The following is a 13926-nucleotide window of genomic DNA, read 5'->3' on the forward strand; positions in this document are numbered from 1 at the left end:
GAGAATGACCCTGGCATGTCGCGACCGAGCCGATCACACTTGAAAGAGAGGACGAGACAAGCCGCAGTGGAGAATGCGGAGATTGAAGAAGGGAAGTCCACTGATCCACTGAGCACATTTGAGATGATCGGCACGACTTACCGGAATGGGCCAAATGTGCTCGATCTCGCGCAGTTGACCTTGATGGAAAAAAAAAAACACCTTGGTGGTTGCGCCTATTTATTATCTTCTTTTCTCTATTGAGTTTGCATATACAGATTCGTGTATAGCACTTCTCCTACTCTCCTCTTGTCGATTCTGCCTGTACAGAGCCTACAGTGTAAAGCACATCGGATTTCCTTTCTATTCTACTTTTCCCCTTCTTTCTCGAGCCTTACATTTGCATCTTTCCAGCATCAACATGTGTGGTGAGAGCAACCGCCCTACCTTTGGCGGCACCATTGCCGTGCTTTTCCCGCGGGACACTCGTCTGCCTTCAAATCCAAGCTCGTTATCCTCATCGCCAGACTCAATCGTCTCCTCGGCATCATCAACCTCGACTCTCTCATCCTATTCTCTCTTCTTCCGAGATGCAGAGACCAAGGGCCGCAACACGAAGGCCATTCTCCAGATCGACGATGAGGAGACCTTCGAAACACTGCGTGGTTGCGGACAAGTGAACATGCGCATCGAGTGAGTTCCCTTCTCTCACGAACCCAAAAATTATGGTAATTCTGACCATACTATCAAAAGGAAATATGGAGACCTCACCACGTCTTCACCAAATACACCACCACTGCACCAGTTCCAACTTGACCTAAGTCGGAACTACGGCCTCAAACCAGGCCACCGCCAAACTGAAATGGAGTTTGAGCTGCCCGAACGGCTGGACCTGGGTGTCTCAGAAAAGGGCGTTGTGGGCCGACAGGTGACGATGAGAGAAGCCGGCGGAGCGATTCTCGGGGTAGGAATCGTGGGATACAACTGAGCTTTCCTTTATTTCTTATGACTTGTTGATACACCATTTGCACATTTTATCATCTTAATTCTTGAATTTCTAAGCGCGATCCCGTAACGTGGATACTACTTCGATGATTGGAGGAAGGATAATAGGACTGATACTTTTCCCAACTTAAAGCTTCAACGGGTTCTCCACGCCAGCTGTGTAGCGCTTCTCGGCTTCGGCCCAGTTGATGATTTTCCAGATGCCCTCGACGTAGCTTGCCTTATTGTTGAGGTACTAGGATAAATGAGTAAGAAGTCCAGGCCCGAAGGATCCAGTCAGAACTCACCTGGAGGTAGTAGGCGTGCTCCCACATATCAATGCCGAAGATAGGGACATCACTACTGGCTACGGGATCCTGGTCCTTGGTGGTAACGATCTCCAGACGTCCCTTGGGGCCACCCTTGCTGACCAGCCATCCCCAACCGCTTCCCTGGATGCCGAGGAGCTCGGCACTGAAAGCTTTGGTGAAAGCATCGTAGGAGCCCCAGCGAGAGTTAATGGCGTCACCAAGTGCAGGTGCAGCACTGGCTAATTGATTACCAGGAGTACCGGGCGGCGTCAGGTTCTTCCAGAAGAGGGAGTGGTTGATGTGCCCACCGCCATTGAACTTGATCTTTTGTTGCAGGCTGATCAGAGCAGGGACATCATTGGTCTGTGTTGCGGAGACCTGAGCCGAAAGAGCGGCGTTCAAGTTATTGACGTATGTTTGATGGTGCTTCTGGTGGTGAATCTCCATGATCTGCTTCGAGATGACGGGCTCGAGAGCCTGGCCAGTGAGCTGGGAGTTTCCAGGAATTTGATGAGAAAGTCCTGACTTACATCGTAGGCGTAGGGAAGAGGAGGGAGGGTGTGAGTCTGGGCCATGGTGGATGTGAAGTTGAAGAGATGAGAACTGAGAAGTGAAAGTGAAAGAAAGCTATAAGGGTGTGGTCTCCAAGGTCCTCCAGAGTACCCCTCTTAAATCGATCACCAAGGTGACCAAGGTGGGATGTCGACATCACCCACCTATGCTTTGCACACGTTGTGAGCGAGTTTGCGGAGTTTGCGCGGATACTAGTTGCGAAAGATTGAGCACGTTTCGGGCCCACCGTGCCTTATACACCCTCTGATTCGGCCGTAGTGGGAAACTTGCTACGATGGCCTGTGTTTTCGCTTGCATACAACAATGGCAGTACTTTTTCTGGCATATAGCTTGCCATTCGGTTCATAGTCCATCACCAATGGTCGTCGATCATACAGTCTAGATCCTCGAGAAGAAAGGCCATCGTGCATCATTCACTAGGGCGAGAAGGGCAGCCTCCTTCAACCACTTCATCGCTGCAGCTCCACAAAACCACTACAATCTAATAGGTACATCATTCAGATAATAACCTGAAGCTTGTCAAGATTGAAGAAATGTCGTGGAAGAACCGCAAAAGGTCCATGGTGATATTAGTAATCACCTCCCCGGTTTCCAGTCCAGGATTTGCGGGGTCTCGGCTGCAACGACTTTGGAGAGCCTCGGTCCAAATCGAGTATAACAGCCGGATATGAACTTCTCCCCTGAGCTCCAGCTCAACTCGCAACAACAATGTCGGCCACAGAACAAGTCAAATTAGCTGAATTTTCAAGCATCTTCTCCCTCGAGGGAAAGGTCGCCGTCGTGACCGGTGGCTCGCGCGGCCTGGGACTGCACGCTGCTTCGGGGTTCGTATATCCATCCTCAACTGGCAATTGCCGATGAAGTTACAAATTACATCATAGATTCTAATCTTTTGAAAAACAGCCTTCTACAAGCCGGTTGCTCCAAGGTGTACATCACCTCCCGCAAGAAGGATGCCTGCGACGAAGCTGTCGCCGCGTTAAACGCCCTGCCGAACAAGCGGCCCGGCGCCCAAGCCATCTCCGTGCCAGCGGATAGCTCCCGTATGGACGAGCTGGACCGACTGGTGGCCGAAGTGAGCAAGACAACCGATCATGTCGATATCCTGTTTGCCAATGCCGGCGCGACATGGGGCGAGAAATTCGATACGCATCCCGAGAAGATGTTCTCCAAGGTCATGGATTTGAATGTGAAGAGTGTCTTCTACACTATCCAAAAGTAAGTTTTTTGCAATGATGGAATTTCCAACGCTTGACCTGACCAAGACAGGTTCACCCCCTTGTTGACGGTCAAGGCGTCGCGTGCCGAGCCCTCAAGGGTCATCATCACCGCCTCAGTGGCTGGTATTGGCATTGGTACCGTTGGTGAAAACGCCACGCCTAGCTATTCTGCTTCCAAGGCGGCTGCCATTCACATTGCGAAAAATCTGGCTGTCGAGCTTGGTCCGCGAAACATCCTGACTAATGCCATTGCACCGGGTTTCTACCCTTCTAAGATGGCTAGTGGTCTGATTGAAAAGAAAGGTGGGTTGAAGGAGATTGAAGAGTACTCGCCCAATGGTCGTTTGGGCAAACCGGAGGATATCGCGGGTCTAGTTGTGTTCTTGGGATCGCGGGCTGCTAGTCACCTCAATGGAGCGGTGATTACCACTGATGGTGGTTCGCACCTGAAGGGAAGATTGTGAGGGATAATTCTCCTATATAGGCTCACATGATATCAATGCATGTCTCTACGATGATTTTCATGGGTCGGATGATTTTTCCTAAAGTTCATCAGGCCATAACTATGTACAATGTCGTGGGGGTTATTTAAAGCTTGGCAACGAGAGAGCCGCCTCCTTGCACTGCCCGATCAACGATTTCCATGGCCTGGAAAAGTTCATAATCATGCAGCTTCGGTGTGACAACCTGGACACTGAGCGGTGAACCCAAGTACACGCGACGGTCAACTGTTTTTTTCGTCCCCTATCGTTCATTCCATTAGTGAAATCCGCAGAGCAATCACCCAAAAGGAAACACTTACATAGTTTCCGATTAGCTTGATCCCAGCTTCCCAACGTAGGCACATCCATGGCCTTGCCCAATTCCAAGTCAGACTCCGCAAATGGCCGCACAGGTACCGTGCCAGCTGGATAATCCAGCATTACAAATGTCGATGTATACCCAACGGCATTGTACCGATCTAGTTCGGGAACCGGGTGTGGTGCGATGGGACACACAATAGCGTCGACTCGTCGAGTATGACCCGCATTCAAAGTCCACATCTTAAGCATCTCTTTCTCAATCTCCGCACGTTGAGCCTGGAGCTGTGCCAATTGCTTGATGGTGAGTGCCTTGCCACGCTTCATGCGGCCTTGCAGCCAGGGGATCAAAGCTTCCCCTTGGCCCTCAACAAGATCAAGCATGGTGGAACCATCATCCACGCCCATGAGACGACCCGCGAGGCCCTGGCATTTGGGCAGAACAGGAGGAACGGGAATATCGACGACTTCGATACCAGGAGTACGCCGTAAATGCTGAGCCACTTCATCTAAGATGCGGGTGATTGGGGGCAAGGGAGTGACAAGGCCATCTGTCTTGAGGATACCAATAGTGAAGTTTCGTGGAGGAGCCAAGGAGATTGGGACAGGGGGCGCAGGCCAATAGCCCGGAATACAATCCTCACCAAATAATTCCGCACGAGCACGATCTCCGCCATAACGGCTGCGAGATCTGCGACCGAGCGGGCTAGTGGACCGGCAACTGCCTGCAAGGCGATCCGGCCCTTACCAGCAAGCTGACCACTTTCCTGACCACCGTAGGGTACGCGGCCTTGGCTCGGCTTGAATCCATAGATTCCCTGGCACATTGCAGGTACTCGGATGCTCCCGCCAATGTCGGTACCAAACCCAACCATCGATCCGTGCATAGCGAGCAGGACACCTTCACCACCGGTGCTACCACCTGCCGTCCATTGACGATTGAGTGGGTTGAGTGTGCGACCGAAGAGGTGATTGCAGCTATCGAGTGTCGCGAGAGTTTGGGGGACATTTGTTTTGGCGATGACAATGGCACCGAGGGATTGGAGCAGGTTCACGAGATCGGCGTTGACTTTTGCGGGCTTGAATGCCAATGCAGAAAGACCAATACTAGAGTCGACGCCCTCGATGTGGAACGAATCCTTTACTGAGACGGGAAGACCGTGCAGAGGACCGACGGGATTACCGGTACGCTGGAGATGGTCGTCCAATTCCTGAGCTCGGCGAATGGCACGATCGAAGAGGGGCTCGGTCAGGCATCGAGTGAGTTGCTGAGCGATGGCTGCTCTCTGGAGTCCTAGAATTAGTTTGTCGTTCTTCTAGAGACAGGGTATTTTGGAGGCTTACCTTGCAGAACCCACGTACCACCTCTTCCGCCTTGAATTTACTTTCGGTCATCATGGATACCAACCCGCGGACATCGTATTTCTCGGTAATTTCGAGTTCCTTAGAGCTGAGAAGCCCACAGGTACGAGGGATGTCCATCACATTGAACCGGCTATACTGCTTGGGACCCTCGGTGATTGACTCAGCGATTGTGAGCATCCCCCGGGGGAATGATGTGTGCCGGCAGTCGCCATTCTTGAGGAATAGCTGCAGCCAGCTCGGCTTGCTTGCGCTCGGCAATCGCCACGTAGGGTGGTTGTCGTGAGGCCATGGTGGGTTGTAAGACGAACAGGGGAGGCCCGCAAAGTTAAGCTACGGTGGGGTAGGGAATGCGGAGAAGCTTCGGTCAAGATTTAGCCTCGGTTCAGGGCAACACTCTGATTTATTGGAATGAAGTCTCCTATCTGAAACTAAAATCGTGAAACATCCCTTCCAAAAAGACGATTCAAAGTCCACCTGAACGCCACTCGGAACTTGTTTCGCCAACTAATAGTCATCGAGATGTATGCCATGTTCCACATCAAAGAAGCCATGCGCCCCGTCAGTCCATGGGGTAAGTATTTGCTGCGTGAGCTGTGAGGGTCGTGGGGCATTTGCATCAAAGCCTTCTCGCTTCCAATATACGCCATAGTGCCCAAGTTTCTGAAAGAGAATGGCGGAGTGTCATCCAAGTCCCGCTTGTTCAGATGCGAAGCCAACCATTTGGCTTCTTGGAAGGTCGCCTGTGCAGTCGCAGGAGGAGCACCAGTCTCTGGGGTGGCATTGTCGCCCAAAGCAAAGACATCCTTTAGCACTGCTGTCTGTCCATCTTGGTTCTGGAGTTGTACTCGAAGATGGCCGTCGACGAGCAAGGGACTCTTGTTAGAAATCTTTTTATATTCCCATGACTGACTGAGGGCAGTCGATAAGTTCAAGCTAGAGTCCATGGTATGAATAGACTCTGTTGGGAATGCATCGATCTTGCTCAGGGTGTTATTGACCAACCTGGTCATCGCGTTGCCCGTGACCCAAACACACATGCCGACGCCCACGGCGCCCTCTTCTTCAGTGTCCAATGTCAGGCACCGCTTGGGATCCATTTCATAAGGAGGAGGAGCATCCGGTGGGCCCCAGCGTAGGCCCTTGACATGGTGAGATGTCTTGATATCAATACCCTCGCCCTTCATCGTCTCCATGGCATATCGCGCGAGGGATTCGTCAAACATCGATAGAACTTTGGGCGCAACATCATAGAGACTGAGCTTAGGAATCCCCTCAAGAGCCGGATACAACTTCATCATGTCCTTGTAGATAAAGTCTCGCAGTGATGCCGCCAACTCAGTACCGGTGGGTCCGGCACCTACAATAGCGAAATGAAGTAACCATTTCTTCATCTCCGGGGTGGTAGTCGGCAGCACAGCGAGCTCGAAGCATTCGCGCACGCGCCGCTTGACTCTTTTGGCATCTCCGACATCTTTGAAGAACAGTGCATTCTCCCGGACTCCCGGGGTCCCAAAGGTGCGACTGACGGCACCGACGGCAATGACGAGTTTATCGTAAGGGACCTCGAATAATTCTCCCTGCTCCCATGCGCGCAGCTCTTTCATCGGGTGTTTTGAGGTAGTCTCGACACCGTCATCAACTTGTCTTTCATCATCTTGAGTGCGGGATGACTCGGTGACACCACTTCGGACCACGGTCGCTTCACATGTAATGGTCTTTTTCTTGAGGTCAATGGCACGGGCGGCGGCTTGAAAAAAATCAATCTTGGCATGTGAATCGCGCACAGGCTCAACAATGTTGGAGAAATCCAGGGACCCACTAGCGGCGTCGGTGAGAAGAGGCGTGAATACAAAATAGGACCGTGGAGAGATCACAATGGGTGAGTAAATCTTGGGAGAGAGTTTACGCGACAAGGTATATCCGCCCCAGCCAGATCCAAGAATTACTACGCGCTCCTTCTGGTGATCTAGATTGGGTATCGCTTCGGAGTGCTCGACGTGTGTTGCAAGAAACCTGAAATGTCCATTTGAGTGAGTCAAGAGGTGTTTGCATGTCGACGATCGGACATAGACAGGCTGAAGTCGCGCGACACCCAGTAGCCTGGAAGGCATGATGATCGGGAGTGATTGTGAGAGAGGGTCAAAATGGCATTGGTGAGCAATTCATAATGGGATTCTGGGATCTATTAACGACAGGAGCTTCCAGGTCTGTTTTACACTTCCGGTGACCCATTCATGATGATCTCATCGGTTCATCCTCGGTAGCCTCCATCCTGGAACAAGCCCAAGGGAAACATCGGGACCCGCGGGATAATCTGGGATCCGGTATCCACTCGGCTTCGGAATCCTGAGCTCCCGTAGACATTCTATCATCTCTGGTTGGGAGTGTTTGTTCTTCAAGGGGAATATCGGAACCCTTCGGAGCGATCGGTGAGAGGTACAGGCACGTGTTACTAGTGTCCGTCGGGAGATTCAGGCACGGAGTTTCGCCATCCACATGTCATGAAAGCTTTGCATTTGTTTTGAGAAGCATTGGACATTAGTGGTGAATGTGGTAGGAGACGAAGTAAGAGGATTGCTGGAATAAAATACCGTCACGTGATATATACGGCTGTGCCTTGATGCCCCACAATCATACGACTGCTATCAATTAAAGTAATTAAAGTAATTCAAGTGCTAAACAAGATCTAGCATGAAGAGACTGATCGAACGTCTCGCCGTTACTTTGAGGGAAACCATGGAAGCTTTACTCTCCTCGACACTACACATAGTAAAAATTTCCTCACCGCAAAATCATCTTCATGTGATGGAGGGTTTGCTCTTTTTTATCTGTTGGCTCTGCTTCCTTTGTTTAAACTCGTTCCATCCTATAATTGGGCATTTGAGATCTCACATGGAAGCTATAATGCTCACTCATCTATCATGTGCAATACCGAGAACGCTATAAAAGAACCGCAAAACTAGTGGTCTCGAGTATGTTGGAAGTCCCTAGGCCCGCCGAGGTAGCATCTATTGTAATGAGAGCAGAATCTCATCTATCGAGTATTGAAAATATGAAATGTAAACTCATCTGTCTACTGCACTACTCTTCCCCAGGTTGCGCAGGTGGTGAATATATTTGCTAGTGTAAGAAATCCAAAAATTGAGATATCCAATCATCTCGTTCTTCTTGTCCTCCAGAATCATTTACAACCAATGATCTGCATAGCCAAACATGCCTGAGCTTCAAGACACGCGGTCTCTTTGACATTTGTGATTGTGGCGCGTAAGGGTGGCGCAAGCCGATGAGTCAGAATCTCGGATATAGGCTCAGATCTCCCGATTAAGCTAATTCCATCGCTACTCCGCGTAATTTTTTGCCTCCCCGAGCTTTGAAGCTTCTAGTTTCTTCGGAGATGGTATCCTGTGGTGTGATTACTCACAGTCGATGCTATCCTCTGGCTTCTGATTGCTCAAGTCAGTTATCAGGGTTTCGGGTCCCTCCTTCGGACGTCGGGCTTTTCAAGGCAACATGATTGTAATGGATTTGTTCTTGCAGAGGGTGGGTGGCTAACTTGGGGAGTCGTCACCGTGGCAGCCTGTGTTCATGATGTATAAAACCAGTTGAATTCCTCACCGTGGAATCTTGATCCCATCATTTCGGTCCATTATTCTGAACTACTTCATCTTCTGATCTTTTTTCAACCCAACTGTCTCTATTAAAAACACGTCTTATCTTTATACTTCAACTGCAACTTTGACTACCGATTTTAATATGGCTTCCATATATGATCTCAACCAACCAGCAAATCCGTGGGATCAGTTCATGACTGGCCTTGAGGATCACCCTTTCTTCGCCGGTCCGGGTCACCGCCGTGGTCCCCCTCATACCCATGCACACGGTGGCCGAGGTGGGCGTGGTGGTCGTGGACATCACCACGGCCCGCCAGGCTTCTGGGGAATGGGCCACCATGGCCGCCCTCACCACTGGGGACCGCAGAACGACGACAGTGCCGATGCCCCTGAAGCATCCCGCTCCGCAGACCAAACTGTCGAGCCAACCCCAGGCCCATCGACCGAAGAGGCCAAGATGCCCTCTGGCGAAAAGGTCGTTGGCTCAGCTTCCGAATCTGAAACTGACGGCGACAAGCGTGGCCATGGCCGTTGTGGCAAGGGAAAGCACGGCAAGCATGGCATGGGTCACGGTGGACCTCACAAGGGCAGAGGATGCGGCAAGGGTCGCCATGGACCAGGCCATCACGGTAAGGGCTTCCACGGTCCTCCCGGTGGTGGACCCTTCGGCGCATATGGCCATGGACGAGGCCCTCATGGGTTTGGACGTCACGGCCGAGGCCGTCACCACGGCCCTCCCAGTGCCAACTTCGACTTCCTGCGCCAGCTGGCCAGTCAGTTCGGGTTCCCGGTTGATACCCCTGAGAAGGATGTCGACTTTGTTCCATCCGTTGATGTCTTCGACACCCCTACCGATTACATTATGCACGTCACCCTCCCAGGCGCCAAGAAGAATGATCTTAGCATCGACTATGACGCCGAAGAGTCTGTTCTGAGACTTGCTGGGGTCGTGTACCGCCCCGGTATGAGCGAAGAACTGCACCAGGCTCTGGCAATGGAAGAGCGATCCCGCGAGGTCGGCGTCTTCCAGCGCGAGATTCGCCTTGGGACGCGCGAGGCCCCAGCCTTTGTTTCTGTCGATGAGATCACTGCCAAGCTGGAAGATGGTATTCTGACGGTGATTGTGCCGAAAATCAAGTCAGAGACCGAGTCCAAGAAGAAGATCATCGTTGAAGACGGTGATGTCGTGAATGAGAAAGACGGAATGCATGTTGATGAAGCGACTTTGACTCCAGAGGGAAGCGACGAGGAGGAAGAGACTAGGGAATATGTCAAGATCCCCGTGCAGTAGCCGGGATCTGGTTTGTGTGATTTGTGCATTTACCTAATTTGTCAATGTTATCATTTTTAGTTATTGTTGTTATCTGCGCTTAATGAGCAAAGTCCGCTCCGTGAGTGGCATGAATTCCACATTTGCCTCCCTCTGATCTATTACCATACTTAGAAAATGCTTGCTCTCATGGCATCTTAGTAGAAGAAAACGCCTTTTCGAACTAGATGAATCGGACTGATGGGCCGTGCGGGGCCATTCCCGATCGAGAAGGACTTCGATGCTGTGGCTGTGTTATGATCAGAGGCCCCTGCACCGCAACGTCATGGCGAATTTCCCCTTATTTCTCGAATTGGCGACTCGAAAACAGGCTCAGGAGATTGGATGATGGAGAATCCTAAAAACACTCGCTGGAAACCTCTCAATCTTCGCATGATACCCGAGGTGTTGATCAATTTGTCCCGTCATCAAATCCCCTACTACCCCTGCGACTTCCAGTCTAGAACACAATGACAGGGCATCCGTTGAAACGCAGCTTTACAGCAGCAAGTCTGGACTATCTGGGGGCACGGTATGTTGGTGCAGGCCCCGAAGCATGCAGCTACACAACACAAGCCATAAAGATCCCTATGACCGATGGCGTTAAGCTGGCCGCTGACTTCTACGCACCTGAATTGCCCAAAAACCGTAAGCCTGCGGGTCTAATTATGATCCAGTGCTGTTATGGTCGAGGCTCAGGAATCTCGTTCATTAACGCCCGCATCTTCGCTGCTCGAGGCTACCAGGCTCTTTTTGTCAGCACACGCGGCACCCATGGTTCAGAGGGAACGTTCGACCCAGGCAGCAACGAACAGGCCGATAGCCAGGATATTGTCGCGTGGATGCGCCAGCAGCCTTGGTATCCTGGCTCCTTCGCGACCCTGAGGTGCGTCATATCTCGGCTACAGCCAGTGGGCGCTTTTGCACAACCCGCCTGCCGATTGCGTCGCAGCTGTTATCCCAGTTGCGCCTCATGATCAGGCCTGGCATGCCTGGGGGACCGGGTCCTTTCGACTTGATCGCGTAGCCTGGAGCGACATGATGTCTAGGGCTGATGACGAGAAGGGAAGCTTTCTCTCACGGCTGGCAAATATGCCGGGGTTGAGCATTTTCCGATCGTCGGAGCTTGAAGAGGCTGTGGCTGGCCTGCCACTGGAAACTAGCTTGCAGAAATACTTCGGCGACAAGGCCCCATGGCTCTTTGAGTACTTGAAACATCCCAACGTTGAGGATGACTACTGGAAGTCACGGCGACACCATGTTGCTCTTGAGCGTGCGAAGATCCCCATCCTCCTAATCAGCGGCTGGTACGACACATTCACGTCGCAAACAATGCACCAATTTCAATGTCTCTACGACCGAGGCGTAAATGTAAGCCTCGTGGTCGGCCCCTGGACTCATGTTCAAGGTTCGGGTCTATATTCCATGCCCGAAATACTAGCCTTCCTGGCTGAGAATGTTGCGAAAACCGAGGATGCGCGACCAGGTCGGAAGGAACCGGTATCCAATGCATGTCGGGCCCGCATCTTCATCACAGGCTCCCAGGAATGGCGCTCAATGCCTACCTGGCCTCCAGACACTCGACCGAAGACCTTGTTTCTACAAGAAAACAACGGTATTGGAGCAGAGCATCCTGTGCAGGACACAAGCCCTGCTTCCTTTGTCTTCGACCCCCTGAGGCCAACCCCTAGCATTGGAGGCAATCGGATGTCTTCTGGTGGACGCGTGGACGACAGCGCCTACGCAGACAGATCAGACGTACTCGCCTTCACGAGCGAGCCTCTGTCTGAAGACCTCGAGGTCTTGGGTACCCCATCGGTTTGTTTGATGCACAGAAGCGACCCACCCATTGCAGACCTTTTCATAAGGCTCAGTGAGGTTGACGCCTGCGGCGTGTCCCACAATATAACTGAGCTATATCGGGCGCTTGACCCGTTGCGTGACATGACTAAGCCACTGACCCTGAATCTACAAGACTGTGCTCATCGATTTAAAGGTGGCACGCGTATGAGGCTTATTGTAGCGGGCGGTTCATTCCCAATGTATGCAAGAAGTCTTGGAATCGAGGACCGGCTGCGTGGTGATAAGACTATTCCTCAGAAGCATACTATCACTATCGCTGGTGGAGTATCGCAGCTTGTGCTGCCTGCTGCTTCTCTTGTTTGATTGCCAATTTCAAGTACCATTCTGCGGTGGTGGTTTGCGGTTCGCATCTAGAAGGCAAGAAAGACCGAGAAAGGTTCTCTGGTGTGTTTTTCGGTACAAATACCATGGTATCGTTCAGATATGGTTCCGCTTTGACATCAAGCTATAGCAGATTTTGAAAAACAAAAGCCTTTTACCTAGTCCAAGTATTCATCAATCGCGTCCAGAGCTGCCTGCACCTTCTCCGGAGGAGCGGTTACGTGCATCCGGACGAACCCACGGAAGTCCTGAGCAGCCGCCAATCCAAAGGCGAGACTTCCAGGGGCCAGCAAAACGCCCTTCTTCTCCTTCAACCTCAGACAGAATTCAACATCGTCGACAGGGGCTCCCTTCGAAGAGAATCGTACGAAAGCTGTCGCTCCTGAGCTTGGTTTGATCCACGAAACACCTGCGTGTCTATTGACGAAGTTTTCCAGGAGGCTGAGATTCTTCTGAGCTATTGCTAGATGCTTCGCCAGAATTTGAGGCCGGCATCGATCACTCAAAGCCTCCGCAGCGATGACCTCATCAATGCTGCCTACGGCCATCATCGTATAGAGACCCATATTCAAACAATCGGAGAGAATTTTGGCGTTTTTCGTTGCGATCCAGCCTACTCGGGCACCAGATAGTCCCCAGACTTTGCTCATGGAGCTGGTGACAATCACCGTGTCAGACTCTTCCGACAGCTCCACAAACGAGGGCGGGTTTGTCGAGTCGTGGAACAATGGGCGGAAAATCTCATCAACCAGAAGGATTAGACCCTGTTCACGGGCCAGGGCGACTATTGCGTGTTGCATTCCGAGACTCAGGGTAGTACCTAGGGGGTTATTGGGGTTGTTCAGCACAATCATTTTCGTGGTGGGCTTGATCATGTCCTTCAACTGCTGTAGATCTCCCTGGGCTTGATTGTTTAGATCAAGAGCCCAATATGTGATGTTCTCTCCAACAGTGGCTTTGGGGATAGACAGAAGCTGGGTATATGAAGGATACATGGCAACGACATGATCGCCAGGCTTGAGCAGGCTTTGGAAGACAAGCGAATTGGCACCTGTTGCTCCATTCGTCGCGAGGATGTTCTCTGCCGTGACTCCATCGTAGAGACGGGAGATCTCCTGCCGAAGACTTAGACTGCCATTCCTGGGCCTAGAGTCAACTTCAACGACTCCACAGACAGATTGCGGGAAGTTGTCTGCTTGTCTGAGGAAAGCTCGATCAAGTCCTGAATGGACAAAGCGGGACTTGCACTTCCAGCCAAAACAAGAGATGCGTCGAGGGAATGCTTCGAAATCCACTGGCTTTGGTGTCAGCTAGGACATGAATGAAGAGTTGACGCTGTCGCGCACCTTGGGAAGCTCGAAAGACTCAATATGATGCATCATGATGACAATGTGTAACAGGATGTAGTGGAAAAGGACTACAATAGGCGCAGTCATGCTTTTATAAAGAAAACTGTGACGCATCATCCTGAATCACGTGCGGTGCTGTCAAAGGGCGTGATAGCGGACCATTCCCGAGAAGCAGATGCTTCCCCAATCTGGTTCTGGGGGCTGCATCCATTCTATGAAGTTATCACCACGCAATCTTTCT

At 51.5% G+C, this 13926-nt stretch overlaps 8 protein-coding genes across 8 annotated transcripts; 4 read left to right on the plus strand and 4 right to left on the minus strand.

Moving 5' to 3' along the window:
- Positions 1-400: 400 nt before the first annotated feature.
- N7477_002435 (uncharacterized protein) lies at positions 401-967 on the plus strand (the record flags this gene model as incomplete). Its single annotated transcript, XM_056964098.1, has 2 exons — positions 401-672; positions 733-967. 2 exons carry the CDS (start codon positions 401-403, stop codon positions 965-967), a joined length of 507 nt encoding a protein of 168 aa, XP_056824051.1.
- Positions 968-1111: 144 nt separating this feature from the next.
- On the minus strand, positions 1112-1849 carry N7477_002436 (superoxide dismutase; the record flags this gene model as incomplete). Its single annotated transcript, XM_056964099.1, has 3 exons — positions 1112-1219; positions 1272-1751; positions 1805-1849. The coding sequence occupies 3 exons, from the start codon at positions 1847-1849 to the stop codon at positions 1112-1114; spliced, it is 633 nt and encodes a 210-aa protein (XP_056824052.1).
- Positions 1850-2555: 706 nt separating this feature from the next.
- On the plus strand, positions 2556-3531 carry N7477_002437 (oxidoreductase, short-chain dehydrogenase/reductase family; the record flags this gene model as incomplete). The annotated part of the gene is made up of 3 exons (XM_056964100.1): positions 2556-2671; positions 2751-3065; positions 3117-3531. 3 exons carry the CDS (start codon positions 2556-2558, stop codon positions 3529-3531), a joined length of 846 nt encoding a protein of 281 aa, XP_056824053.1.
- A 124-nt stretch (positions 3532-3655) lies between these two features.
- N7477_002438 (putative general amidase) lies at positions 3656-5409 on the minus strand (the record flags this gene model as incomplete). Its single annotated transcript, XM_056964101.1, has 4 exons — positions 3656-3795; positions 3870-4535; positions 4616-5153; positions 5230-5409. The coding sequence occupies 4 exons, from the start codon at positions 5407-5409 to the stop codon at positions 3656-3658; spliced, it is 1524 nt and encodes a 507-aa protein (XP_056824054.1).
- Positions 5410-5660: 251 nt separating this feature from the next.
- N7477_002439 (putative pyridine nucleotide-disulfide oxidoreductase) lies at positions 5661-7343 on the minus strand (the record flags this gene model as incomplete). Its single annotated transcript, XM_056964102.1, has 1 exon — positions 5661-7343. One exon carries the CDS (start codon positions 7341-7343, stop codon positions 5661-5663), a length of 1683 nt encoding a protein of 560 aa, XP_056824055.1.
- Positions 7344-8985: 1642 nt separating this feature from the next.
- On the plus strand, positions 8986-10134 carry N7477_002440 (Hsp20/alpha crystallin family protein; the record flags this gene model as incomplete). Its single annotated transcript, XM_056964103.1, has 1 exon — positions 8986-10134. The coding sequence occupies one exon, from the start codon at positions 8986-8988 to the stop codon at positions 10132-10134; it is 1149 nt and encodes a 382-aa protein (XP_056824056.1).
- A 488-nt stretch (positions 10135-10622) lies between these two features.
- Positions 10623-12318, plus strand: N7477_002441 (CocE/NonD family hydrolase; the record flags this gene model as incomplete). Its single annotated transcript, XM_056964104.1, has 2 exons — positions 10623-11038; positions 11061-12318. The coding sequence occupies 2 exons, from the start codon at positions 10623-10625 to the stop codon at positions 12316-12318; spliced, it is 1674 nt and encodes a 557-aa protein (XP_056824057.1).
- A 176-nt stretch (positions 12319-12494) lies between these two features.
- N7477_002442 (uncharacterized protein) lies at positions 12495-13772 on the minus strand (the record flags this gene model as incomplete). Its single annotated transcript, XM_056964105.1, has 3 exons — positions 12495-13476; positions 13512-13630; positions 13683-13772. The coding sequence occupies 3 exons, from the start codon at positions 13770-13772 to the stop codon at positions 12495-12497; spliced, it is 1191 nt and encodes a 396-aa protein (XP_056824058.1).
- Between the last annotated feature and the right edge of the window lie 154 nt (positions 13773-13926).

This window comes from Penicillium maclennaniae (assembly GCF_028827695.1).
Source record: "Penicillium maclennaniae strain IBT 15551 chromosome Unknown utg000003l:1.0-5670915.0:1.0-5674809.0, whole genome shotgun sequence".
In the NCBI taxonomy this organism is placed as follows: Eukaryota; Fungi; Ascomycota; class Eurotiomycetes; order Eurotiales; family Aspergillaceae; genus Penicillium; species Penicillium maclennaniae.